Source organism: Melozone crissalis, unplaced genomic scaffold (genome assembly GCF_028551555.1).
Source record: "Melozone crissalis strain CALT ecotype California unplaced genomic scaffold, PUWL_Pcris_2 ptg000061l_1, whole genome shotgun sequence".
NCBI lineage: Eukaryota > Metazoa > Chordata > Aves > Passeriformes > Passerellidae > Melozone > Melozone crissalis.
Window position 1 is genome coordinate 8,000,265 of NW_026535839.1, and position 27,128 is coordinate 8,027,392.

Below are 27,128 nucleotides of genomic sequence, written 5' to 3' on the forward strand. Positions count from 1 at the left end.
TGAGGAATTGAAATTCTATTGTAAGGCCAACATATTTTTCTTTCACTTGAAATTTTTAGGCCTGAATTATTGGAGCAACTGTGGAAAGCCAGAGCTGAGAAGAAGAAGCTACGTAAGACATTACGAGAATTTGAAGAGGAGTTTTATCAGCAGAATGGAAGGTTTGTTTAGCACAATACCAGATGCTGGGCTGCAGCCTCATTATGTAGCCAAGTGTGTTTTCTAACTTTGAATGTTGTCAGCTGGAATCTGATCTCTCTTGATCTGCTGTGAATAATCTCCTGAGGGAGAAAACTTTGTGTATTTTTAACAGTTCCATTGAAAAAACCAGCATTTAAAATTGCCTACTAGAAAGTATGTTTTTTTTTTTTTTATTTTAAAAAACCCATATTATCTCTGTTCTTTAACATGGGGCAGGGAAATTTGCCCCTTGTTCCAGTAGGTCAGTTCTGGCAGTGGATATTTGCTTTGCCAGTAATGGTTTTTATAACTTTTATTCTCCATATAGTTTAGTTCTTTTAGGTTTCTGATTTGAATTTGTTTTGTCATTAATTGGATTGCATTGCTGCCCATTGTATTTTTGAGATGTCTCATGTCATGAGCAAACCTAACAACAGTCCTAAGAGGTCACTTCCTTGACTGGCAAATGTTCTCACTTGACTTTGCCTTCTCCTGTATTTCTCCTGAGCTACAAACTCCTGTAACGTGGCTTCATCGTGCACTTACTGAGTTTGGAACAAAACTCCTTTTGACTTCAATGGCAAATAATGAGGTTAATCATATTAATAGATTATTTATTATAGTCCAGTAAGAATAATGCTCTGCTGCCAATTTGTGGGTCAATCTTCTTACAGTAAAAAATGTAGGTTGACTTAAATGTGTCTTTTTCTGTAGTGTATACACAGGATCTGAAATGAAACTCTTCATATCCTGTTAGTAAAATTCCCAGGAGAGCTTAGGGCAATGGTTGTTACCCAGTGCTGCAGCAGTTGTGCTGAAAATATTCTGGATTTTCAATTCAGTTTTTTAGATGATGGCAATTTTAACTACAATAAACTAAAATATGTCGTGCTGGTGAACAAGCTGCCAATAATATTTTCACCTGCCCTAAAATAACTTCCTGTAGCTACTTGTGTGTTTGGCTTGCTGCAGGATGGATGACTTAGTTGAAATTTTGATGTTTTTCTTTTTACAGGAATGTACAGAAAGAAGATCGGGTCCCAATGCTGGATGAGTACAGGGAGTACAAGAAAATCAAAGCCAAACTGAGGCTGTTGGAAGTCCTTATCAGCAAACAAGATTCTTCAAAATCAATTTAAATTATATTGCTCCAACCTGTCGAGTAACATGCTATTTCCATATACTACCCCTGTACTTATTGGGTGCTTGTGTTCATGTGTCATGCACTGTTGAGAGAATCCAGTTTGTGCACTTTACTGTGGTGCCACTAGGACATGTTTGAAGGGTAAGTAGGTCCTGTCTAGAGAGCAAATAAGGTTTCTGAGTTTGAGACTGCTCTATCCAACTTTAGCAAACACAGTTTCCATCGAAGTTTTGTATTCCAGATGCATCCATCCTGTTCCAAAACAACCATAGCCTTTTTTTTGTCTTTAGCATTCAAGAACTTTGAGACTTTTGTTATTACTAACCTTTTGCATTGTTGAAGAAATTATTAATATTGTAATGCTACACCGAACTATTCCTCTTGCCTAAAAAAATCAGCAAATTAAGGGTACAGCTCTTAATTCTTGGAACACTTAAACAGACTGTAATTCCTTTCAAAGGACTGCTGTGGAACAACTTTGATTTTTTGGTATTCTAAATTGCACCTGTACACAGTAATAATTAACGTCTATGGATTTTGCTCATTAGCGGTCACGTTTCCTCCTTGATAAAGATGACAGTGGACAAACCAGAAAGTGACCTTTTCTTAGTGGCTTTTAAACCTTGGAAAACTGAAAAGTTCAATCACATGCTGCCTACAGGACTCATGTCATTGTTGTTCATTTGATCCCTTTTTGGGTTGTTGTTTATCAGCCAGTGGTGACGTAGTGTTTGGGCTGAATTGGATACGGCATCTCCGCTTTCGGAAGATTTGAGGAGCACAGTGAACACTGTGGTGGTTGGGAAATCTGGTGGTGCTCAGACTGGTGTGGCTCCACAGAAAGGAGCTGGCTTAGGACAGTTAAAATCCCACTGTACCTGAAATGAGTATGGTGTCAAGGGCTAAAATCAGAGTAGTTAACACGCACCACAGGGAGAACCGGCGGTTTGGAGTGGAAAGATTACTGCTGTTTATCACGGTTTTGTTTTACAGTTGGAGAATAAAAATACATTATCTAATCCTTACGATGTAAGCAAAACAGTTTATGGGCCTTGCATGATTTAGCTTCAGAGTTGAATCTAAATAATGTTTTGAGTATCACATCTGCTGTGCTGAATGATGATTTAGGGACTAGCTTTGCTCTGCAGCAGCCATCCGCAGCTGTTTCTGATCTGGCAAAATCAAAATGTTAATTTCAGCTGGTGCTTTCTCAGTTGTTTTTTTTTTATTTCAGTGTATCAGTTTGATTGTGGCCATGTTTTGCATGCACCTACTCTCACTGCATGTTTTTATGACTGGCTAAGGTCAACATAGCAATGATTCACTCTGCTTTATGAAAGACCAAAAATGAACTTTCTCACAATGTAAGAAATGGCTCGCACGTAACCTCAGAGACTTGCTGTTCTGTCATGAAGCATATGAAATAGGTTGCAAGTAGGATTTTTAGTGCTCAGATTTCATTTGTGTACTGTAGAATACTTCTTGGTTTGTTTTACTCTGCTTGTAGGCATGTATTTTTGGAATTCAGAAAAAAAAAAAGCACTAAAACTATTGAGCACTGGTGGTATGCCTTTTTTTCTTTTCTTTTTTTTTTTTTTAACTGCAAAGTGATCTGGGACCTTAGAGAATTATGAGGTTAAAGTAGTCTTTGAGACCATTTACCAATTTTATTCAGTTCCATTGTGCAATGTACACTTCAGTTCCTTTTCTATCAGTCTGCAGACACGGGTGTATCCAAACATTGAAACTAATGTGTACTGTATAGTGTTGTACATGAATGTTTGTGTTTTATATACCACATGCAAAATGTCAATATGCACTATTTAAATGTTTTAAATAATATATTCCTCCTTTATAATGCTTAAATCTATATGATTCCAATATTTTTATAAGTGAGTGAGTGATCAGACTGGTTCCAATTCAGAATTAACAGCTGCTTTGTGTTTGTTATGCAGTGTTTGGCTGTTTATTCAGTATAGTAGATAAGCATGGCAACAGTTATGCTGAGTGTGTTTTGTGCCATCCTTGTTGAGCAATAAATAAATGGTAGAACTAGGCATTTTGTGATATAACAGTTTTACTTTGGTAAAAGCAAAACCTATATATCTATATGGATATATAGATATGGAATATATATAACTAAACCAGATATAATTGCATTGCTATGTCTGGTGCTCATTGTATAGACTTTTATAATAAAAGTACCTTAACCTTTATTGTCTTGTATTTTTGTTTCTCATCATGCTTTCTCCTCCACTGCCATCTCTTAAAAGGGAGTGGTGAATCCTTTGCTGCTCTGTTTGTAGCTGCAGGGCATTGTGAGGAGGGTCCGAATTCCACGGTGTGCCCTGGTGGTGGCTGGGGTGAAACTGCATCCCCTGGAGCCGTGTCCTGCCCGTGCGGGCTGTGCAGGGGAGGGGCCCCAGCTCCTGGACTGACAGCGGGGATCGTGGTGCCGGCTGGGCTTCAGCTGCTGCTGGGGGTGACGGGGAGCACAGGGGACCTGGCTCCTGCCTGCCCCCGCAGCAGCGGGTGGGTGCAGGAGCCACCCCTGGCACGGGTCATTCACTGCCCTCAGCTGGGCACATCGGGTGTGTGTCTGTAGCCACGAGGATCTCCCAGCCTGGAACCACTACTGCAGCAGTTCCTGCTGGTTCTGGCCAGGAAACATTGCTCTTGCTTGTGGTGTTTGTCTCACCCAGGACAAGGTGAGAGATGAGAATCTACTCCAAGTTCTTAGAAGGCTGATTTATTATCTTATGATATTAGGTTACATTATATTTAAAAAATTATATACTAGAACTATACTAAAGAAAGAGAAAGGATACATCAGAAGGCTAGAAAAGAAAGAATAATAAAAACCTGTGACTCCTCAGAGAGTCACTCACAGCTGGCTTTGATTGGTCATTAAGTAAAAACAATTCACATGGAGCCAATCAAAGATGCACCTGTTGGTAAACAACCTCCAGAGCACATTCCAAAGCAGCAAACACAGGAGAAGAGAATCAGATAATTATTATTTGCATTTTTCTCTGAGGCTTCTCAGCTTCCCAGGAGAAGTAGTCCAGGCAAAGGGATTTTTCAGAAAATATCATGGTGATGCTTGCACTCTGCTGTACACACCAGAAGATGCTTTTCCTCTCAACAAAACAGCCTTTCATAGTATGTTGTGAGCTCACAGAAACTGGTCAAGGTCTTTCAAGCTGGCTCCTGTGTTGTGCTCTGTGAAAATCCATCTCTCTTCAATCTAAAGCGTGGCAGGGGCTGAAGAACTCCTGAAGGTGAAGACTGCACTGCAGGCAAGTGGGAACAGGAAACCAACAAGTTGAGGGAGCAAGGGAGGGAGAGGAGATGGGAGAGAGCCTTGGGCACGTTCTTTGGGTTGGGACAGGGTCACCTTCCCTCTGATCACATGGCTTTTCTCTGAAAATGGGGGAAAGAAATTCTTGGGACATTGGCCTGAAGAGATAACAAGGTTCCTACTGATCTGTTTTGCAATTCCCCCATTTTTCCTTAAATCATTATTTATTCAATGAAGCTTGCTGTGAGCAAGATGCTAATAAGGAAAAAAAAAATCCCTCAAAGATGGTTTAGTGGGAACTGCTGCAAATCGATGTGCAGTGAACTAGGATATTAATGAGGAAAATAACTGTGTTGAACACTATTAGTTAAAATGGAGGAGCAGCATGTTTCTGAGGGTGCAAAAAGCTCAGTTCTATTAGGAAATCTATTACTGGAGAACCAGTTCTGAGACAATGCAAGTCGAGGGTTTTCCAAGCTTTCCCTCTCCAAGCAGATTTGCCTGAGCTGTTGTGTCACTGCAGGGCACAGAGCGTGCAGGGAAATACCAGGCAGGGTGTGGAGAGGGTGTTCTGTGCCCCAGGGGAGTGAGGTGAGGTTGAGGAGAGCTTGAAAGCTCTTTTGGGAAGTTCTGGGAGAGGAAATGTGTGCAAAGGTTTTGAGGCTCTGTAGGAGAGGGCTGCCAGGAGGAGGAAAGGTTGGAGATGTCACAGGTGCCACACACCTGCTTTTCTGCTGTCAGGCTATTGAGTAATCCAGCTAAACAAATCACCAGTGACCTCTGTGTCCTGGGCTGCTGCCTGGCAGCAAGATCCCTTTGGAGGGAAGGGAATAGGGGTTTAGTTTTTAAAACTGGTCTTGTTAGAAGAGAGTGGATGGCTTGGCTTGGCTTTTGGCCAGGAGACCAAAGTACAAAATCAGTGACCTCTGCAGGGCTGCTGTGTGCCCTGTGTCCCCTGACTGTGCTGTTGGACTGGAAATCCCCTCCTGGGAGCCTTGGAATGCCTCTGCTCCCTTCTCTGTGACCCTGCTCCTCCGCACTGGGATCGGACACAGGGAGAGCAGAGCCCGTGGAGCAGCGTTAGCATTAACGAGGTTAATTAGCATTAATTAGCATTAACCCCGCAGCTGATGCATGAAGGGAGCAGGGGTCGGGGTGGATGTGAGCCAGCAGGTTCGGGATGTTCCGGGGCTCGGGATCTGCCCCTTGGTCACTCAGCTGAGTCTCAGAGCTGCCCCAAACAAGGCACAGGTAGCCAGCTGCTACCTGGGGAAAAGTGGTTGTATATGCCTGAGGTGCCCAGCCTTTCCTCGTGTCTTTATGGAAGCATCATGCCTCAGTAAATTGGATTTCACACACAGCAAAGGTAAGAGCTCCCCTGATTATCCAGAAGAGGTTCACGTTAGCATTACATCTTGAGAAATACATATGCAGGATATCGGCTTTAAAATACAACCGCTGGTAGGATTTGTGTAAGATTCGGGGGCTTTGGGGCCGGGCTGTGTGCCCTGCAGGAACAGAGCTGGGCAGGATCTGGCGGGGCGGTGGGTGCTGCATCCCGCGCTGGCCCCGGCTTTCCCGGGGCGCTGTCCGGATGGAGCCTGGGCACGTTTTCCTCCTTCTGCCTCTGAGTCCTGGCGACAGACGGACAGCAGTGACTGCCTGGGGTGCACAGCCTCTGGCCTGCCCGTAACCTGTCCCCAGGGTTACGGGAATACAGGGATTGAGGGATAAAAGGGATGTTCCCGGAATTCCGGCTGGAGCGAGGATGGAGCGAAGCGCCCTCTGGTGCCTGTGAGCTCCTGAACCGAGGAGAGAGATCTGGGGATTTCCCTGAAAGCTTAAATTGATCCCTTTTCTCTGACGGTAACAGATAGCGGGGTAGGAATTGTTGAGAGATTAGCATTAACCTCTTGCATGAAGGGAGCAGGGGTCGGGCGATGTGAGCCAGCAGGTCCGGAATGCTCCAGGGCTCGGGATCTGCCCCTTGGTCCCATAGCTGGATCTCGGAGCTGCCCCAGGGCTCGGGATCTGCCCCTTGGTCACCCAGCTGAGTGTCAGAGCTTGGGAACTGCCCTTTGGACACTCAGCTCAGTGTCAGATCTCGGGATCTGCCCCTTGGTCACCCAGCTGAGTGTCAGAGCTGCCCCAAACAAGGCACAGCAGTTGATGTAATTCAGGCATTTGTATCTCCAGCAGGGCTGGGCAGTTCTTCTCAGAACAGCACCTGGAAGATTCAGAGAAAAGATCCAGAAGGTTGTTTATACATTGATAGTCCTGCTCCTCTTGTCCAGAAATAGGAAAATAAAGGGGGGTAGTTGGTTTTAATTAAACTGTGTGAGCAGTCTGTTACCAGCTGAGCTCAGGCATTTTGCTGTGCCCACTTTCCTGAAGCTCTACTAAACCCTTCCCTCCCAGAGGGCAGCTGTTGCCAGCCAGTATCGAAGCACTTAAAGCATCTTAACATCACTGACTTGGTGCAGTTCTTCTGCCTCTCTGGCTGTCTCTCAGTGAAGTTTCAGCACGGCTGCAGCTGCCAGGGGATGGGGACAGCATCTGCAGGAGCAGAGTGCCCCACCCTGCTGGGATGCTGCACTGGAGATGTCGCTCAGAGCTGTGACTGGGTTTCTTCCTTCCATTCCTGAGCTTTGATAACTCCAAATTCAACACCAGAGGGATTAAAAAAATAAAAGAAGTCTCAAACAAAGCCAGCATGGCTGACTGGGACAGCAGTACCACAATCAGTCCTGTAGGAAGAGATTCATGGAGCTTTGTGGGGCAAAGTTTTCCACATCTGGCTGAAAGTAGACTTTCCTTCTGGCCTTTCCAAAAAGACAGGATACAGAAATACACTTTTTTTTTCAGATTGGAGAGTGATGGCGGGGATTGTTGTGCAGTAATGTTTACAGCCAGCCTGGGGGCTTTAATTTTCTTCTTGCAGAAGTGATTTTAAAATAAAAATATGTTGTACAGACACAGACTTAGCCCAGTGATGGAACTGGAACAAAGATTGCTGGAAACCTTTTAGCAAAGCAAAGGGAAGTTGCAGTAATATTTCTCCTTGCTGTAGATGCAGCCTGTGACCCAATAGATTGCTGTGAAACTTGTTTGTTTTCCATACATCTGTTTCTGGTTAATGTTTGGGGAAATGCTCAGCTCACAACTTTATACAGTCACTAGAAATCACTGATCTTACCCTGCTGCCAGTTCTGCTGTTCCGTGTATGACCTGGCCTGAACAAGCTTTTATTTGACTTTATGGGCATAATTGGTGATTTTTCTTTATTTATGGGTTTAGTTTTGCTATTCCTATGATGTTAAAAATAGTATCCTGTGGAGAAATAGCTTTTGTAAGTCACAGTGGGGGCAACTGTGACTCCTTTTGTGTTCTTCAATTTCCAAAATGCAACCAGCAGTTTCTAAGATTACAGGAAAGAATAAAGCCCACCTTTTCCTCAGCACTGTCTCCATTGGTTTGGCCTCAGAGCACCTGGTTAGGAACAAATGTAGTTCCTAATTTTGGAGAAGTTTGCACTCTCTGCCCAGATGGGAGCATGTGTATTTGAAATTAAAAATGCAATTAAATTAGGTGTGAAGGCAGTCCTGAATCAAGGGCAGAACATTTTGCCTCTTTCTGCAGTTAAGAAGTAGCTAATTTTTAAATAGCTTTTGGCTACAAAGCTATGACTGCCTTCCTCTCTTACAGCCAGGCTGTCTTTACAGGTCATACCTGGCTAACATGGGTCTAGGAAAGGCTGAGTTTAGGGAGGCTTTTTCCTGTGGTGATTTCCCAGCTGCTCCAATGGAGACAGCTGCCCATGTGCAACATTTTTTTAGTTGAGTTTGGAATTTGCATGACCCATGTTCATGAGGGGGAGGTAATTTTAAACCCCTCTGGAATCTCATAAACAGAATTCTCCCTTTGAGCTGCACCTTTGCAGCTCACCCATGAAAAGGTAAAAGCGAGCATTCGTGCTGTGCTGAGGAACACTGTGATTCCTGAGTACAGAGAAAGGGAATCTCAGCCAATATTTTATCCAGGGAAGGAAGATGTTGACAGCATGTTTACAACCTGTTATTGTAAAGAACTTACCAGAATGCAAGGAAACAGAAATCTGGAGAGACATTGGCATAGCCAGCAGCTCTTCCTTTAGCAGGGACCCTCCTCCAGGGCAGGAGGTGTTGGAGGCAAGGCAAGGATGGATCCTGAATGAAAGCAGGAGCAGGGAGATCCAGCCCAGCTCCCTGCCCTCCCTTCAGGCTGCCATTCTGCACAGGGAGGACTGGGTTGGCTTCAAAATATGGCTAGATTTGAAGAACCTGAGCTTGTTGGGTGTTTTGTCATAAGCTGTATATCCATGAGGCTTTTCTGGCCAAACCTCTTGTGTTTGTGCTGTGTCACACATCCCAGTTGGACTGTGCCAGCTCTGCTGTGCCCCAGCCCTGCCCTGCTCTGGCAGGCTCCAGGCTAAAACAAACAGGGTGGGTAATGAGTAGGGGGGACACAGAGCCACAGCAAGGCCAGCAAGGGGCCCTGGACCCTGATCTGTGCAGCCTCTCCAGGGTAGGACAGAGCCTAAGCAGTTACTTCGGGTTAGACTGAGCCTGACCAGGCTCACCCTGGGGCTCTTTAGGCAGGGCTGGCCAAGGCTGGCAAACACAGAGGTGAAACCATGGGGTCACTCACCCCCACAGCAGCAAATGCAGCCAGCTCTGGGCACTTCTGGAGCATTTGTCTCGCAGTTTTACTGTTTGTAGCTCCCTGGATGATGGGTGCAATGACAAAGAGGCAACAAGAGACTTGCCAGGGCCACAGAGCTCATCACCACCCGTGACTGATCTGATGGACTGCACGTGGGAGGGGTGTGGGGGGCTGAGAGCAGCCCTGGTGTCAGGAAAAACAGGGGGCTGGTGGTAAATGTAATCCCTTTGAATCATCCCAGGCCTTAATTTTCTAATATTGCTAATAACAAGGACTAATAATCCAGTCTTTGGCCTTGAAAAGGCTGAGAAATGTTTCCCAACAGCCAGCAGCAACCAGTGCATAAACCAGGCACCAACTATTGCCAAAAAATGGAAAGGTTGGATCTGGGTGTGCTCCCTGACCTGAGTTCTGCATTTTTAATGAATTATTGTCTTGCCAGCTGCTACCTGGGGAAAAGTGGCTGCAAATGCCTGAGCTGCCCTTATGGAAGCACCATGCCTCAGTAAATTGGATTTCACACACCATAAAGGTAAGGGCTCACCTGATTATCCAGAAGAGGTTCACATTAGCATCACATCTTGAGAAATACATACACATTTATGTTTATGAAATACAAACACAAGTATAATTAATGCAGCTCTGGTTCCTCTAGGGAGCCACTGTTCTGCCTGGGAAACACCAACTTCTCCTCACCCTCCTGCTCTGATTTGGGTGAAGATGTGTCCTCCACTGCTGTGCCAGCCCATGGATCCCAGTTCCATGGGGATAATGAGGGGGATGAGGAGTGTTTCCATCTCTCTGAAATGGGGAAACAAAGCAGCTCAGCTTATGGAACCTGAACTGATGTAAGCCTGGATTTTTTATTTTGTAATCCTTGTTAGTCCTTGTGTTCTGCATGCAAAACTGACAACTAAAGGCAGACCTTGAAATAACATTTTTCTTTACATGAAGTGCTCAGGAGATACACAGCCTTAGCATATTCCCAGTGCCTTTATTTAGTTACTCAGTACCTTCACAAAACAACAATTGCTTATTAATCTGGATTTCACCCAAGATGGGCCAGGCACTTTATTACTTTAAAACCTTATTTCATTACCTTAAATGAAACAACTCTGGTTTACATAGTTCATTGTTACTTAGGCATGTTCACATGGTCTCTCTTATGTTAAATCAGTGCTAAATGAAGCAGAGCATTTCCAGAGTATTTTTGCCTGATTCCAATTTATAAATATGTGATTTAAATTCAGGCCTCCTTTAATTGATTCCTCTAGAGATGATAGAGGAGATAGGAGCACTAACATGTGCTTCTGCTCAACTGGGCTTGCTCTTTCCAGTTCTTCCTGTCTCTGCTATGGATTTCCCATGCCAAATACCCATCTTTAATGTTGGCACAAAACCAAATCCATGGTTTATCTTAATGTAAACAAGAGAAAAGCTCAGCTAATTGCACTCATGGCTGTTACCGATGCAGAATTGTGGCACTTTCAAACATTTCTGTGCTCAGACAGAATTACTTGCTCAGATTGATTCCTTAGACTGAAGTCAGACCTGTCTTCAGCTCAGTAATGACATTTGCTGTAAGTATGCTAAAACAGTGTGGAATTACAGGAGATGGATCCAGTGTTGTTGCCTCCTTTCAGCTGGTGGACCTGGGCTGCTTCCAACAGCAAATTCTTTTGTAAATATGGCTGTTGTTGTTTGGGAGGGTTAATGTTGTGATGTGGTAGCATTTGTCCCAGCAGAGTCCATCCAACAGGAATCCCTTTGCAAACTATGAAAATAATTTTTATTGCAGACTTTTTCCTTGTGTTTTGTGTATGATGCAGCAATTAGCTGGCCTTTTGTTTTCCTAGGCTGGTTATTCAGAAGTATCAGCATTGTTTGTACCCAAAATTTCTCCAAATGCATTTGAAGAATTTGGTTGCCTTTCCTGAGCTGAAAACTCAACATTTAGCACAAGGTTTTGGGGAGCCACGAGGTGAGGTTGCTCTGAACTATACTGGGAGCATCTTCATTTGTTTCTCTGCATGAAAACATTTCCAAGGAAAGCTTTGCCCTCCAGAAATCCCAGAGCTGCTCCTGCCGTCCTCGGCAGAGGAGGGCTCCAGGCAGAGGTGGGACATGGATTTGCTCAGCACCCTGAGCTCACCAGAGAGGAGGGGCAAGGAGGGGATGGATGCTCACAGGCTGAATTTGGAGGGTGACAGCAGCTTCTAACCTTGCTCTGCCATTCCCACGTGTCACTAAGCTGTGCTGCTGGGAACTCAGAGCCGTTTCCACTGCCGGGATGTTTCTGGGTGGATGATGTGTGGGGTGAGGCGTGAGTACTGAATGAGGCACAGTGACACTGTGATTGCTGGTAAAGAGCGTGAGGCACCCCAGGTATTCCATTTGTGTGTAAAGACACCTGCCAGGGAAATGATGCAGACTTTGCAACCTGCCAGTGCAGCCTAAACTGGGTGCTGGCTTCATGTGATCAGCTCCATCTCCAAATGTGCCAGAGGGGAGTTATCTCAGTGTATTTCATCACTTGGGCAGCCCAGAGGAGATGTGTGGTCATAGAGCTGCAGGATTTTTGGGGAATTTAACAGTCAGTGTAATGCAGTTCAGATTTGGGGGGTTATTTAATGGTACAGCAATGCAGGGTGAAACAGAGGCCTCATTTTTTTCTGTTCTGGAAGGTGCTTGAGAGGTTTGCTGACTGTGCTCCTCAATGAGGAGGTCAGGCTAGATCAACCCCCACAGATTTTTTTGTAGCAAGTACAGTTAAAATGTCTCCAGTTTTGGTTTTATTCCATGGTATTTAGCACTGTTTTTGAACAAGGTGTCTGTGAACAGCAGCACACAAACCACTTGGGTGACTCAAATCAACAGCTTGTTGAGAGTCAACAGCAGGATAAGTTGCAACCACTCCTTGATTAAAGGAGGGAAAACATGATAGCCCTAATGATTCATATCATGGAGGGCAGCTTTTGGGTCAAGTGTGCAAGGAGAAGAAATATTGATGCTGCCTCACTGGCATGGTGTAGTGTTAATAGGGTGTCAGCATTTAGTTTATGCTAAATATTTGGTACATGCCAGATGACAAATGTCAGTGGGAACAGACAGGGGAGGGGACAAGTGGAAAGCTCAGGAGGGTAAGTACCCATCTTCCCCAGGCTGCAGCTGATGCCAGGCATTCAAATCTGCTTTTAACAGATCAAGCAAGGAAGAGTCACAGCTGATTGGTTGGTTATTTAAAATTTTATTTGCCTCTAATTTATTCTCATAAAAACACTCTACTCTATTTGGCTTTAGTATTCAGACAGTACAGACTTCTGATATTACCACGAGTGATATTAAAGAAGCAGCACAAATCAAGCTACCTTAGCATGTAACCAAGCGCAGGTGGAACTCAGCCCACCCACACTTGTTAAAACTAATTCACCTGCTTTCTCAGGCTTTCTAGTTCAAATGCAATACTCAGTAATGGTTACAGTCACCAAACCATATAAATAAAATCTAACATGGTAAAACAGGAACAGCTGAATGTGCAAGAGTCAAGGTAAAAATATGCAAGTAGGTATTTTGCTAATTAGAGCAATCACCAGTTAACTGCATCTATGTTGTAACTGTCTCTTATGGGTGTGAGGTTTTCCTCTTCATTTCCAGTTAAAGTTCATCACTTTCATACAGTCCAGACTGCTCAGCCAAACGCTGAAACTCCCCTTCTGGTGAGAAAGCTTGTTTCACATCCAGTCCTCTTCCATTGAGTGCCAAGTACTTGCTGAAGGTTGGTCTAACCCGTAACTGCTTTGGGGCTGGAAGTGGCTTATTTGTATGTGCTGGAAGAGAGAGAAAAAGCCTCCTTCAGTGCCTTCCAGGGTGCACAGAGACCCATGGCAGGCAACCCCACTGCTTTTGATCTGCAGTATAAACCAGCAAGCCCTTGGGGAGAATTTAGTAGACAAACCCATATCTCAGACACCAGAGATTTATATCCACCCTCTTGCTTGGTGTCAGGGGAATTGCAGTCTTTAAAAGAGCAAAAGGACACTCCACAGTGTCCTGTACTAAAGAAAAGAGCTTTTCCCAGGATAGTAACTTTTTGTCTGGGAAATAAATCCTCCCAGCAGTCTGAACTTCATTAGATTAATCTTGAGGGCCTGCTCTGAGTATAAAATGCACTTTCTGTGGCACTGGGACCTGGAACTTACTTGCAACCTCTAGTCTGGCGTGGCACGTGGCCACCCCTGCCCCATTGACAGCAGACACGGTGTACCAGCCAGCATCCTTCTTGGTGGCATTGTGGATCAGCAGGCAAATCCTTCCAGTATTGTCATGGAGCAAGCTGAAAAACCAACGTGTTAATGCCTAAGTGCTTTGAGGGGCGAGGAGAGAAAGCAGAGTTCACATGCTGAGGAGCTGAGAAAGCCCCAGAACAATCCTTGCACACTGTTCAGGTATGAACCCTGCATTTGTGTCAGAGCCACCAGTGATTCACATCGTGGCATCAGTGCGCAGCCCCACACTGCACATTTCAGCCCTGAGTCTGTGCTTCCCCAGGGGCCCTCTGCTGCTGCAGGCACTGAGAGGAGCCCTGGGCACAGCTCTGTCCCCCTGTGTCCCCAAAGGCTCTCAGCACATGGCCTGTGCCCCGGTGTCACCCCCCAGGGCAGATCCAGCCCCCAGCCTGCTGCTTACAGACCCAGCCCATTTACACCTGACTGAGCAAACACTGGTTGCTGTTTGTGACACCCCGATGGCCAGCTGAGCAGTGGGATACCTTATTCGGTCTGTATTATATTGTACCATTTCGTTGTTTCTTTTCCAGTAAATCCGAGGGGTTGGGATGGCAGAGATCTGGCATTCCAGCCTGGCTGTGTCTCCCTCAAAAACCTTTTTGCTTTGGGGCTTGAAAATGAAAGTTGGAGGCATGTGATGCTCTTTAGCTGAATTAAAGAGGAGAGATAAGGAGGAGTTACTGGAAGTGTGGAATGCTCATGTCATGCTTGGTTTTTAAGATTTCGGGTTGCTAAATTCAGGAGGACAAGTGTTCCTCATCTCCTGCATCTCCTTAGCTTGCAGGCAGTTCCCATGAGCTAAAGGGTGTGGTGAACACAGTCCACCTTAGAAGGAGAGTCAATTAACATATGTTATCAATCCTGGAAAATTAATAACATCAATTAAATTAAATTCTGGACGTCTCGCTATATCACTATATCTAAATATCCTGACAGAAGTGGCTTGAAGAAATACTGCATCCTAGATGTAATTATTAAAATAGTCATGGAATAGTAAATTGATTTTCATTGTTTGAGCCTGAATTGATTTTTATTGCTTGATCCTGGTTATGTGGAGTGCTACCTCTGCTTCTTATTACTCGAATGTCCCAAACACAGGGAGAAAAGCAGTAGATTGCTGAGATTTCCCAGTGTGTCCAGGGAACTACCAGTGCTCTCAGTCTTACCAATTACTTCCACTTTTACTGTGAAAGATGCTTCTCCTGCACGGTTGACAGCCACACATTCGTATGTCCCTGCATCAGCTGATTTGACTGCTTCAAAAATGAACGAGTGGAACCCCTTTTCTGACACTATCATTTTGTGGAACTGATCCTGGTGAACCATCCTTCCATTCTGGTACCACATCACATCTGGAGTGGGGAGCCCACTGACCTGTGAGGGAGAGGAGAGCAGGGAAGAGTTAGAGATGATAAAATCCCTCCAACACTGCAGGGAGTTTGATGCTGATGGGTGATCAAACCATGTTCCTTCTGCAAAGCTGTAGAGTATTTATTGCCTAGTTCTGAATATTAATGTGATGTTGCACAGAAAGGCTCAGGGAGTGCTGTGGAAAGATGAGCTTTAGCTACAAGACAGTGGATGCTGTTTCTGCAGCCCCCTGTTCCCTTCCTGTAGGTGGCTTTGATCAGGCCCAAGATGCTGATTTTGGGTTCAGCCCTTCGTTCCCACAGCTGTCACTGCAGCAGTGCTGGTACCACAGCTGATAATGGCTGTAAATGAGCTCCAGCTCCTCCACAGCACCCAGAAGTTTGGGCAACCTGGAGGAAGATGGCTAAAGGCCATGTGTAAGTCTGGCCAGAGTTTACTGAAACAAAGAGGTGGGAACCCATTAGGAAAACCCAAGCCTGTGCAGGAAATGAGAATCTTTTCTCACCCCAGGGTTGGTACAGCTGCCATGAAGTTTTAGGCCATTCTTGAGTTTTGTTTCCATTTAGGGCATTTCCATGCTTGTCTGCTCGAGTAAAGGTACAGTTACCTCAGGGAAGAGCCACTACGGGGAGGTGAGTCCTGCACAGACCTTGCTGGATGTGTGTCCACTGAAGCAGTGGAGCCCCTGTGCAAAGCACAAGGTTCCCTGACAAAAAGCCTTTTTTCAGCAGGGCATTAATATTCATTCTTCCCAAGGAGGTCCAGAGACATTCTGTAGTGGTCTATATTTACCACTAGTTAGCTTTAATCATAATCTTATGCAGATAATTCCATTCACATTTTCCAAGGGAAAACACTGACATGTTTATCCATCCCCTGTCTCTTGGCTTCCATAGCCTGGGGAGACCCTGAACCATCTTCCATTAGTGCTCTGGGTTATGAAAATGCAAAGGCACTGCAGAGACCTCTCTGCATGCCCCACGCCCCAAGAGGGAATGGAATGGGAGGGAGAGGTTGGCAATGGAATTGGGAGAGGTTGGCAATGGAATTGGGAGGGAGAGAGGTTGTCATTACTTTGAAGTCCAGCCTGCAGAACCGCCCCTCCTCGATCACCACATCTTCAGGCACTTGTGTGAAACGTGGCTGGAAAAACTTCTCCTGGATCGAGTCATGTCCACGATCGTCGCCTCTAGAGGATGGTCTGCTCCTGAAAATGGGACAGGAACAGTTAATTGTGTAAAAGCTATTGTAGTACAAGTGGTATCAAAGCTCTGATTGCAGCTGGAGTCCCTCAGCTTTAGGAATCTAACAGTTCTGGTTGGTTTTTCAGCTGTAACTCATGACTTGATAAGTCACTTCTCTTGCTCAAGTTGTTCAATGCAGCACACAAGAATAACCTTCATTATGGCCTAATATCCAAAAGACTTGACAAGAGAAAGTTGGCTGCTTAATTTTCATAATTTATATTCATTTCAATATTTATATTTCTTTGACTAGAAATTAATCTTCTAGAATATAAAGAGTATTTTTCCAATGTGCATGGGAATTGCATTTCCTAACTCCCAAGGAGTTTTTAAACCTCTAATGCTATGCTTAGAATTCACTGGATTAAGATCATAGGCATCATCACCCATGCACAAATGGTAGCATTTTAGTAAAAAGGGAGTGAATTCAGTAATTATTACTTTAGCAAAAGTGATAAGTAGTGAGATTAAACCAACATTGTGTAGAAATGTTTGAAATAAGATCTTGAAGAACAGCACAGCACAAGTTTTTGCTTTACCTGACATGTGTTGTAGGAACCTGCAGCCTGACGTTTTCTGCGTTCTGGTGCTTGGGAAGAGAAAGAGGAGAGGTGAGTTCAAATTCACTTAGAAAGATTTATCTGTAGACTGAATGAGAAGCCATTTTACATTCATATCCTGACTGCTGCTTAAAAACAAAATGAATGTACTTCAGAAGTCCTTGGGACGGGAGGTAGAGGAACTTGCATGAGGATCTGACACACTCTGTGCTCACCATGGGCTTTGCCATGGCAGAACTTGTCATTGCTGCCCAGGTGATGGGTGCAGCAGCTTTGTCTGGCACACACAAGGTTTTCTGCCAGCCCATAACCTTTGTGAGAGAGGAGCAGCACTCCTGGCAATATCTAAGCTGAGAGCTGAGTACAGAGTGTCCTTCCCCTAGCAGGAATAGAAGTGGAATTGCTGGCAGGAGCCTCGTATTGTGCCCACTTAAATGTGGTACCAGCAGCCATGGACACATGCTGAGCTGGAAAATACTTTTCTTTCTAGATCACAGCACCAGCTAAGCTCGCTGACAACTCTGAAATCACATGGCTAAATCTGCTAAAGTACCCAGGATTGATTCCTGTTAGGAGCCAGGATGTTTGGAAAACGCGACGGGGTTTGGTGCCAGCGACTCGTTTTAGCAATGGAGTCAGAGAGAGCAAACTCTGCATGGAAATTTCTGGAGTGCTTGCCTTGAGACATCCCAGGGCTTGGTTCTGTGCTCTGCAGCCCAGCCCTGTGGAACATTTAAGCCTGGGTTTAAACTTGAAGCAAGGAGGCAGTTTTAAGATCAGGGGGAATATGACATGAATGAGGGTTTTGCTGGGCTCAGTTCATGTGCAGTCCAAGGCAGTTGCCTGTATCTGCCCATTTACACAAGTTCTGTACAGTTATTACTTGTCCTGTGAAATTATGCTGTAGTGGTGAAGTTGCTGATGATTCTAATGACCTGTTACATGGACTGAGTTAAGTTCCTGAGGAATCAGGAGGCTGAATAAATCAGTGACTATTTAAATATTTAAAAATAAGACTGAACAATGGAAGTAAAATGTCCCAAACATAAGCGAATCTCTGCTTCCAATGTTCTTTTTAAAACAGCATTTCACACATGCTGAAAAGTTGTCAGCCATCCTGTTTTGACTGACTATTTCATTGTTGTCAGCAAAAGATGAGGCTTCCCTTGCTCTCTGCCATTCATGATTTCTCCTTCTTTTTCACCTGATCTTGCCAGGTGATTGCTGGGGAGAGATAGCTCTGTATCCCTCCTTTGCTGTGATCTTAGGTGTCTGTTCCATGCAGGGGTTTTGCTGAGGGCTCTCTGGCAGCTGTGTGCCTGCTCCTGGCTCTCTGCTGCTGACAGCAGGAGGGTGTTTTCTGTCCTGCTCAGGTACCCAGTGCCACATCACAGACATTTCCACTAACCTTGAGCACAGAAGCACCAAAGAGAGCTTCTAACTGGCCTGAATGACCAACAAATGATGCAAGTCTCCAACTAAAACATTTTGGAAAAAGCCAGTGGTGATAAATTCTTGTCTATCAGCATGTGGGCTGCTGAAATAACTGCTTTGCATTCTCTTAATGGCTGCAGCCCCCTGCAAGGGCTAAAACCCAACCAATCCCAGCCCAAGGCCACGACCCCTTGAGGCCAATGTCCCTTGTTCCCAGCAGTGGCAGGTGTAAATCTTGCTGTCCTGGCCCAGCCTGCACTCAGGCTGCTGGAGTGGGTACCTGGCTCCCTCGTGGGGCTGCTCCCTGCCTGTCACAGGCACTGGGGGCTGTGCTGAGCAGCTGCTGCTGGAATTCCTCCCTGGAGAGGTCATTCCTACAGATCAGGCACAGTAAGGGAATGGGGCTTGAATTTTCCCCCTGTGAAAGCACCAAACCCCTGCCACGGAGAGCTCTGCCTTTGAGAGCCACCCCTCACCTGCACTGGGAGCAAATAAACCCCATCTCTGCCCTCCCAGGTACAAGCAGCCCACAGCAGAACCCCAGGAAACCCTTTCTGCAGAGGCAATGCAGTTACCTGTGCATTCTGCACGCTGTCTTCACTCTGTGAGTCCAGCACTGAGGCAGCATTCACTGGTCCGAGCAGCCTGCGAGCCATCCTCTCCTCATAGGTCAGTCTCTGGGGGCACAGTGCACAGCAATTCCAGTCACAAGCCCAGTCACTGTTTCAGACCAGCTTGTTAAGAGCACATTAATATGCCACAAGTTCACATTAATATGCCACAAGTTCAGGATGTTGTCAATGGAAGCAAGAGCTGACCATGTCTGGCCCCGAGGGTTTGCAGTCTGTGATGCCAACTGAAGTCAGCCTCAATATATACAGCACTGAAATGCATAAAAGATTAAACTGCCTGTTCATCAAAGCCTCCCTAATGCCATCTGTGGCCTTCCACTCCTCCTCTTTCTCTGCTGGGATTATTTATGGGTAGCTGATGGCATCATCCACAGCAGCCAGAGTAAGTCCCACGGTACCTTTCTGTCAGGGCTGGGAAAGCTTCCCAAGCCATTCAGCTGGAGGCATGATGGATGCTCCCAAAAAAGCCACAGCAGAGGCAGGCACAGCCAGAGGGGAGCACCACTGCCCCTGCAAGCACTGGGGAGGCTTCTGCCAGCACATCTGCAGGGTGAAATGCTGGGCAGGAGGCAAGGACACCTTTCAGGCATGGCACAGTCAGTGCCTGCACTCTGGATGTGGCACACAGGGATAAAAGTGAGCAGAGTTAAATCCAAGCTCTGTCACTTGGGTTACTTTAGAGAAGCATGTTAGCACCAGAACACCTGACACTTTGCTGCCCACAAAGTTTCACTTGGGTTTGGATTTTGACACAATGGTGAGCTCTGATTGAATTTCTGCTCTGTACTGATACACATGAGTCTGCTGCTGGCTGGGGAAAGGTTTGGGAGCCTTGTGGGACTTTTCTTTAGAAGAGAGCACAAGACCTTCAGCAAAACCTGTGAGAGCTGCCTATCCCTGAGGTCCTTACGTGTGTGTCAAGTGTGGCTGAGATTGGCCAGTTGGCTCAGGCTTGTTGGGGGACAAGGGGAGGAGGACACAGTGGTGATTGCATAAGACTTATTTTTAGCCTGGCTTCTTCCTATGGGAAGAAAAAAGCTGACTTGCTATGACAAGCCTTCCTACACCACATAGGACATTTCTGTTTAGGGACATATTCAGTCAGATTTGACCTATTTGTTTGCCCATTCAATATTTTAAATTACATATATGACATAAAACTGCTCTCACTGATGATCATGAGAATACTCCTTTCTACTTCAGGGGAAAGAAGATGGAAACTTTGTGCCTTTACCAGTCTGCCTGCAGCCAGCAGAAAGGCTCCCACATTAGAAACCTGCCTGCTCTAGCTGCTACTGGTAGCAAATTTTCCCCCTGGATTTTGATTTATTGGTAAGGGGGATTCTATTGTGAGCCTCTGCAGAATAAATAGGTACTGAGGCTAAGAGGCCCTCTTATAGGAGACAGGCTTTATGATAAAAGCTCATATAATTTCTTTCATTTATTGTTGTTCATATGAAAGAAAAAATTTATCCCATTTGATGGTGATCCCTAGAATGAACTTTCAAATATTCCAATTTTTCCTCAGGTTCTAATGGTTTTGAGATGTTTATTAACCTCAATGTTGAAAACCAGGTTGTAGTCATGTCTATAGAACTGAGGCATTCTCCTTGAATTTTTAATTTTCTGTGGATGTGATGTCCAACAGGATCCCCAGAAGAGAGCTCAAATTTGTGCCACAGCTCTAAACATATTCCTTTCTCTTTCACATTGAAAGAATATTTCAGTCATAAATGGCTTTTGCTCTCATGGGATCTGTTAGGTTCTGAGTAAAGGGCAGGGCTGCTCCTGCATTTCCTTCTGCTTTTAGCTGAGTTTGGAGGCTCCAGCCCCTGGAGCAGCATCTCTGCAACCTGCCTGCCCTCCCGGGAGCTCCTCAATCCCTTACCTGGTTGCCATTCTGCAGGAGGCTGTCCTTGCATCTCAGTTTCTTCTCCAGGTCCTGGATGAGGGCCTCCTTTGTTCCTCGAATTTCTTGGTCTGATGTCTTCTGCATAGAGTTGATGCTGGCTTGTTTGTTATACATGGGCTGTGAGTAACTACTCATACAGGAGGAGAAAACAAAGTTATTCCTGCAGGCCTGATGGATTATTTGCTGCAGCTTCACAGAATGCACAGAAAATGTGAGCCTGCCCCTGAGAACTGGGGCTCAGACGAACCCACAGAGCATCTGGGAGGAGAACAGGCCGAGTTGGGTAATTTTGAGTATTAAAATCTAAAGGGGAAGAAGCATCATGGTGCAGCCAAATCACTGAGTGTCCTCACAACACAGCATCCCTGCATCCTGCAGTGTCCCTCCCAGCCTGGCCCTGCCATCCACAGCCATGGATACAGCCAGCTCCCGGGGCTGGGTACCACATCTGGTTCTGGAAGATAACGGGAAAAGAGGAGCAGCCATCAGAACGGGCTGCAAAAGTCTGCTGGAGGTCACAGCACTCTGTGCTGACAGGTCTGACCTGGTCTGTGACCTGCAGTGGGGTCTCCTGTGCTGCACTTGTGTTCAGAAATTATTTCTATTCCAAATCCTCTTCCTCCTGCGGCTTGGGAATTTGTTCTGCTGGCTAGACTAGAGTAGAAGCATTATAATTCCAGAATACTCTCAGCACTGCTTGGGCTTAATAACTTAATGTGAGTTATAAAACTTGAGTGATTTGCCCCAGAGATGAACACACCTCATGTCCCTGTTTGCTCATTAGTAGTGAGATTGGGAAAATAATTCCTCAACTCATTGCATGTTGTATTTAAGAGCAACTTATACAAAAATCATAGTGAGGCATCCAAGCCCTTTGCTATGGAAACAAACAACCCCACTACAACTACAAACCCAAACCCCAGCAGGGTCCCAAACCCTCCAGAGTACTGCAGGACTTCAGGAAACTCTCCCCAGATAACCCACCCCATCTTACCTTTCCCCTTCCCTCAGTGCCGTGATTCAGAAAACAGACAGAAATATTCTGATTTCCTGAATGCAAACTGACACTCAAACCTGGGTTTATATCCAAGTCAGCAGGACCCCCTGCCCCTATCAACTTTCCAATATCTCACTTTGTGTGTATTCTACCCTGACTTTCCCCAGGACCTCCAGCTGATATTGGCAGGAATACAAGTTGGTGAGAAGGCAAGGCCCAGCTCCCTTTGAGAGCTCACTGACCTTGGAAGATATTTGGATTGCAGCCCAAAGGCAAAATGATATAATACATATTTAGGAAAGAATTTATTCTTTGCTCTAAAGGGGTGAAATTTTCAAGGGGCTGCCCTTCTTTTGCATGTGTGATTAATAAAAGGCGTTTTGTAGGTGAGTTTAGATCCACATCATGATGTGGAATGTGAAAGTATTGCTGAGACTTACTAGGACCCTCTATGTTGTGTTGGGGATATTACTGTCTCCCTGTTCATAAGACATGTTTTGAGACAGGTGCCTGTCTTCTGTTCTAAAAAACCTTAAGAAATTTCTGTCAAGTCCAACTAAATAATTCCAACCAGCTCCAGCAAACTCAGCCAGCAGCCTGTGCCATGCCCATGGTGCAGTTTGACTCCCACACAAGGGCGAGCACTCCTGCCCCGACCTGTGCAGCTCTGCCTTGCACAGCGCAGTCAGGGGGAGCTGTGCAGGGCCGCAGCTTTGCCAGGGCGTTGTTTAGGGGTGGGCAGTGCTGGGGCAGGCCGGGGGAAGCAGGCAGGGTTAGCAGCTGTGTGTACTTACGGAGGTTCCACGGGAGAAGGAGCTGGGCTGCTATAGCCGGGCTGCGAGGGGAGCACGGAGCACAGGAAGGCTGCGGGGGATTGGTTAGGCATGGGCAGCAGCCTCTGGCCAGATGATGAGCTAGCAGGAGACTGTGCAGATGCAGGAGTGATGGGATAGGTGGATTCCTTAGGGGCACTACAGGAAGGCGAGGAGAGCGTGATTGAAGAGCTCAGCGATGACGAGGAGGAGAATTTCTGCCCGCTGGGGTTACGAGGCTGGATGAGGATGGAGGACTGTTTGATTTCTCTGCTCGGCTCTGTGGAGGCTGCTGCGGGTCCTGGAGGCTGCTGTTGCCCTTGGCACACGTTCTTAGACTGGATAAAGTGTTTTGGACGTTCGTAGTTAAACATGGTTGGTTGGCACATAGAGGAAACGGATGGGAGATTAGGGACACTCATAGGAGAGGTTTCACGGCTGTCCTGGGTTTTAGTTGGTGATAACTGGCTTTGGATGGGTGGCTGGTAAAAGCTAGGTGACAGGCCACAAAAGTTTTCCTGGCTGGGCTCCTGGATAGAATGGAACCCTTGCCTTGCAGAATAGAGACTTTCTTGGAGTGGATTTTCCCTTAAGGAAGACAATACAGATAAAATAAATTGTACGTCACAAGCTGAATCACCAAAATGCTCTGTTCTGAGCAGCCACTAGCAATCCAAACACTATGAAGTTAAAGTTCAACTAGATTAAAGCTTGAACTTAAAATAAAGTTATTTAGGGTTTATTAGAACTGTACCATGACTGTATGAGCATTTTGGGTCACAGAAACAAGCCACACAGTCTGCCTGGCTCAGGTGCAATGATCACTGGGCTTGTCTCATGTGCCAGAGCCCAGTAAATGCTAAAGGAAACAGCAATTGGTTACCACCTGCCTAAATCTATAGATAAACACAGATACTGCTGCTAAGCCAGGTAATTTCCCATGTGTCGTCTTAACTAAAGATCCCTGGATCCTGCTGTTTTGTGCCCTGTCAAAATGCTAAATGTACTATTTCCCAGAACCAGCTATCTCTGCCAAGAAATTCCTCGTACCATAGGGAAGCATGAAAGTTTCACTTTCATGTCTAAAATGAAACTTTTGAAAACAAATCTGATTTCTTCTCTAATGGGTTTTGAATTCAGAGTTTCTAATATCCAGCTGAGATTTGGGATTAGAATGCCAAGGACTTTGTGTCTCTGATATTTGCTATTAAGTCTGCTAATTGCCAGAAGGACATGAGCTGCAAGATAAGGTAGGGCAAGCTGAGCTGCTCAGAGTCCTGATTTATTTCACTGGTAGGTGTTTGATATCTAAAAACCAAGGCTTTCCATCAACTCAAAACCTGGGAGAGTTTCATTTCGCAAGCTTTTTAAAATGGACAAATTACTCCAGCTCCAGGATAAAAAAAATAATCCCCCAAAATAAGCATAAAGCCACTAATAAAAAAAAAAAAAAAAAAAGAAGAAGAAGAAAAAAAAGAAATATAAATCCCCACAGTTACATGTGCTGGAAAAAATTGTAATCTTGCCCCACTGAGATCAGCTGTTTCACTGCTATATATACACCCAGTGTATTGTATTCCTCTCGTTGGAGAAGGGCTCCACGAGGTCATAAATTCCCATGGGGGGAGATAAGTGGAGACATTGCTCGACATTAAGGACTCAAGGCTTTCATTTCCTGCAGGTAATCATCAATATTGGTTGTGAATTAGCTGTAAGTAAACAGAGGCCTTATAGTAAAAGTTCCCTAACTTTCCCCGTGTCATACTCTTGGAATTTGAAGCTGGCTCAAACTTCTGGAGCACGTCCACACTATGTCCCCATTCACTAGCGCAGAAAACTCGTTCAGTCTTGTCTTTATCCCGTTTTTATATCACTACCTGTGCACGGATTTGTACCCTCACTGTACCACAGGCTGTGGACAGCAACCAGCGTTTACTCCGTTTTTAGAACGCTGCCCTTAACCAAGCTCTGGTGCGCAGCGTCACTTCTCACAGCAAGGGATAAGCCATGTTTTCCTCAAATAGTTCCACCTTGATTTGGGAGGGAAAAAAATAAATCCAAAGAGACATTTGACCTTACAAGGTAAAAACAGTAAGTAATAACAGGGATACTTTTCCTGTTGAAAAACAAACCCGTGTTTTGGCTGTGCTGCTGCCCACGTTCCCTGTGACACCGCCGCACCGTCCAGGTGAGTTCCACCTTAGCATTCCCAGCAGTCCCTCTCGCCACCTCCCTGGCCAGCCTCCGAGTGGAAAGTGACGTGGAGAAAAGCCCAACAAGCGCCTTACCTACCGCCTAGGAGCTGTCACCTGGGCCGAGGCCGGTATTTTGGGAAGGACGGTCATTCACTGTCATAGCCGCCCTCTGCGCGGCGGGACGAGCCCGGAGGCTTTAATGTGCTGCCAGCGGTGACACCGCGGGCCCGGCCTGTCCCCGGCCCCCGCCAATGTCACAATAAGAGTCTCCTTACACAGCCGGGGACTGGGCAAGGGCCGGGGCTTGGGCAGGTGCCCGCGGGCAGCGGATCCGCGGCGGCGGCGGCGCTGGCACCGCCCGGCTCCGAGCCCCGGCTGCTGCTTCGGACCGGCGGGCACGGCTCTGTCCCGGCTCTGTTCCCGCTCTGTCCCGGTTCTATCCCAGCCGGCACGGCTCTGCCCCGGCTCTGTTCCCGCTCTGTCCCGGTTCTATCCCAGCCGGCACGGCTCTGTCCCTCTGTCCCGGCCAGCCCGGCTCTGTCTGCTCTGTCCCTGCTCTATCCCGGCTCTGTCCCTGCTCTATCCCTGCTCTGTCCCTGCTCTGTCCCTGCTCTGTCCCTGCTCTGTCCCTGCTCTATCCCTGCTCTGTCCCTGCTCTGTCCCGGCCCCGAGGGGCAGCGGTCGCGGCTCAGCGCTGCCGGGAGCGTCCCTGTCTCAGCAGAAGGCACAGAACCGCAGAAGTGCCCACCTTTAGAACAGAAAACGGCTGCTCTGCCCATAGCACCGCCAGGGAGCAGCAGCAAGGACTGCCACAATATGCTCGAAAGTCCCGAAATCCCACTCTGTCATCCCAAGGAAATTCTTGCCCAGAGAAGCTGTGACGGAACCATCACTGGTGTTTAAGGCCAGGTTGGATGGGGTCCTGAACAGCCTGGTCTAGTGAAATGTGTTCCTGCCCATGGCAGAAAAAAAGGTCATCTCTCAGGTCCTTTCCAGCCCAAACCATTCTGTGGCTCTAAATTCCTTGTTTAATTCATTTACTAATTTGTAGCTAATTGCCTCTGTAGTGCTAAAGCTCTGGTACCGATTTTAAGGCTGTGCACATAACACACACCCTAGAGCCAGGTTTAAACGTGGATTGAATCCCCGCAGCCGCAGCCCCGAGCGAGCCCTCCCTCCCTCCCTCCGTGCCCAGGGGCAGCTCCCCCATCCCCGGGGCCACCCAAACCCCGCTCCCGTACGGGGCTCGGTCAGCAGCAGCAGCACCCCTCATGGATGTGTCTGAGCAGCCATAAACTGAGCAACACAACCGGCCTTGTGGAAAGAATGTGATAAAAATACGGAAATATTAATATTTTGCTATTTGTGTTTGTTATTACGCCTATTTTACATCTATTTTGTTATTACATCTATTTAATATTTTTGTGTTTGTTATGACATCTATTACATCTGCATTTTTTCATCTATTTACATGGATGAAAAAACGCAGCTGTGGTGCTTTCACCAGAACAGCAGCAGGTCCTGCTGGCAGGTTAGGTGATTCGTTTCCCTTTCATCACCAGCTTCAATGCCTAATTACATCTGAAATTGACATTATAGTGTTTTAAATATCTTAATTATACTTTGGCATAAGTATATGCCAAATATACTTTTGGCATATAAGTTTATCGCCTATTGTTTAAAAACACCCCAAGCCCGAAAGTTCCGCTGCGTGCGGGCTCTCAGCTGCTCCCATCTCCTTCCCTTGGGTCTGTCAGCACAGAGATCTTCACGAGGTTAATCCACCTCTGATGTTGGTGTTTAAACATCGTTTGTGAACGAAAACTACAGAGCGGGTGTTAATTGAGTGCTAATTTATATAAATTCCGCGCATGAAACTGATTAAGGGAGGGAATGCGTCCCTACTTGCCTGAGAGGTTGTTTGCTCATAAGCAAAAAAGAAAAAAAAGAAGCGGAAAACAATGAAAAAGAGGTGGTTTGCACAGAGAGAGGTGAGTACTTGAGGAAAGGTACCCGGGTCACGATCACTGCCCTGCAGGGAGCTGCAAAGGGCAGGCTCCGTGCTCAGGCTCCCTGGCTTCCCACCAACCTCAACTTAGCGCTAAAATCAGCTGCGAGGCATCAGCTCAAGGAGAGTTTTACACACTTAAAAGAGTGGACACAGCCGGGACAGCTCGTGTGAAAGAGAAGGAACAGGAAACCGTGACATCCAGAAGGTAGGAGAAAAGGTGAGAGAACTGGAAGCTGAACTGCTGAAGGCAGAGGAATAAATCTCATCTCTGTGCCAAGTAACTCAATAGCACCGCGGCCAGCGCTGCGAGGTGTCAGAAATCAGATTTTCTGTCCTGCTTCAGTTTAC

General features: G+C 46.1%; 2 protein-coding genes across 6 annotated transcripts in view; one reads left to right on the plus strand and one right to left on the minus strand.

Moving 5' to 3' along the window:
- FAM13B (family with sequence similarity 13 member B) overlaps window positions 1-3,540 on the plus strand; it is a 44,043-nt gene extending 40,503 nt beyond the window's left edge. For all 5 annotated transcript variants that reach the window (XM_054287732.1, XM_054287728.1, XM_054287731.1 and 2 more), the window contains 2 exons: window positions 60-161; window positions 1,196-3,540. In XM_054287732.1, the coding sequence (XP_054143707.1) occupies window positions 60-161; window positions 1,196-1,319 (226 nt within the window). In that variant the 3' untranslated portion in view covers window positions 1,320-3,540. The remainder of the gene's footprint in view (window positions 1-59; window positions 162-1,195) is intronic.
- Window positions 3,541-12,574: 9,034 nt separating this feature from the next.
- MYOT (myotilin) lies at window positions 12,575-24,964 on the minus strand. The gene is made up of 10 exons (XM_054287991.1): window positions 24,867-24,964; window positions 22,557-23,162; window positions 20,742-20,892; window positions 18,797-18,898; window positions 16,767-16,816; window positions 16,058-16,190; window positions 14,779-14,986; window positions 14,095-14,260; window positions 13,526-13,659; window positions 12,575-13,153 (listed from the first exon to the last, which is right to left on the minus strand). Exons 1-10 carry the CDS (start codon window positions 24,917-24,919, stop codon window positions 12,981-12,983), a joined length of 1,776 nt encoding a protein of 591 aa, XP_054143966.1. The 5' UTR covers window positions 24,920-24,964; the 3' UTR covers window positions 12,575-12,980.
- Between the last annotated feature and the right edge of the window lie 2,164 nt (window positions 24,965-27,128).

Excerpts from the sequence above, each read along its gene's own strand:
- MYOT (XM_054287991.1), bottom strand. The coding sequence starts at position 24,919 with ATGACCGTCCTTCCCAAAATACCGGCCTCGGCCCAGGTGACAGCTCCT. Across the intron at positions 16,817-18,796 it reads ACAGCGTGCAGAATGCACAG|CACCAGAACGCAGAAAACGT; the intron begins GTAACTGCATTG and ends TCTCTTCCCAAG. Across the intron at positions 16,191-16,766 it reads GTTCCTACAACACATGTCAG|GAGCAGACCATCCTCTAGAG; the intron begins GTAAAGCAAAAA and ends TCCCATTTTCAG.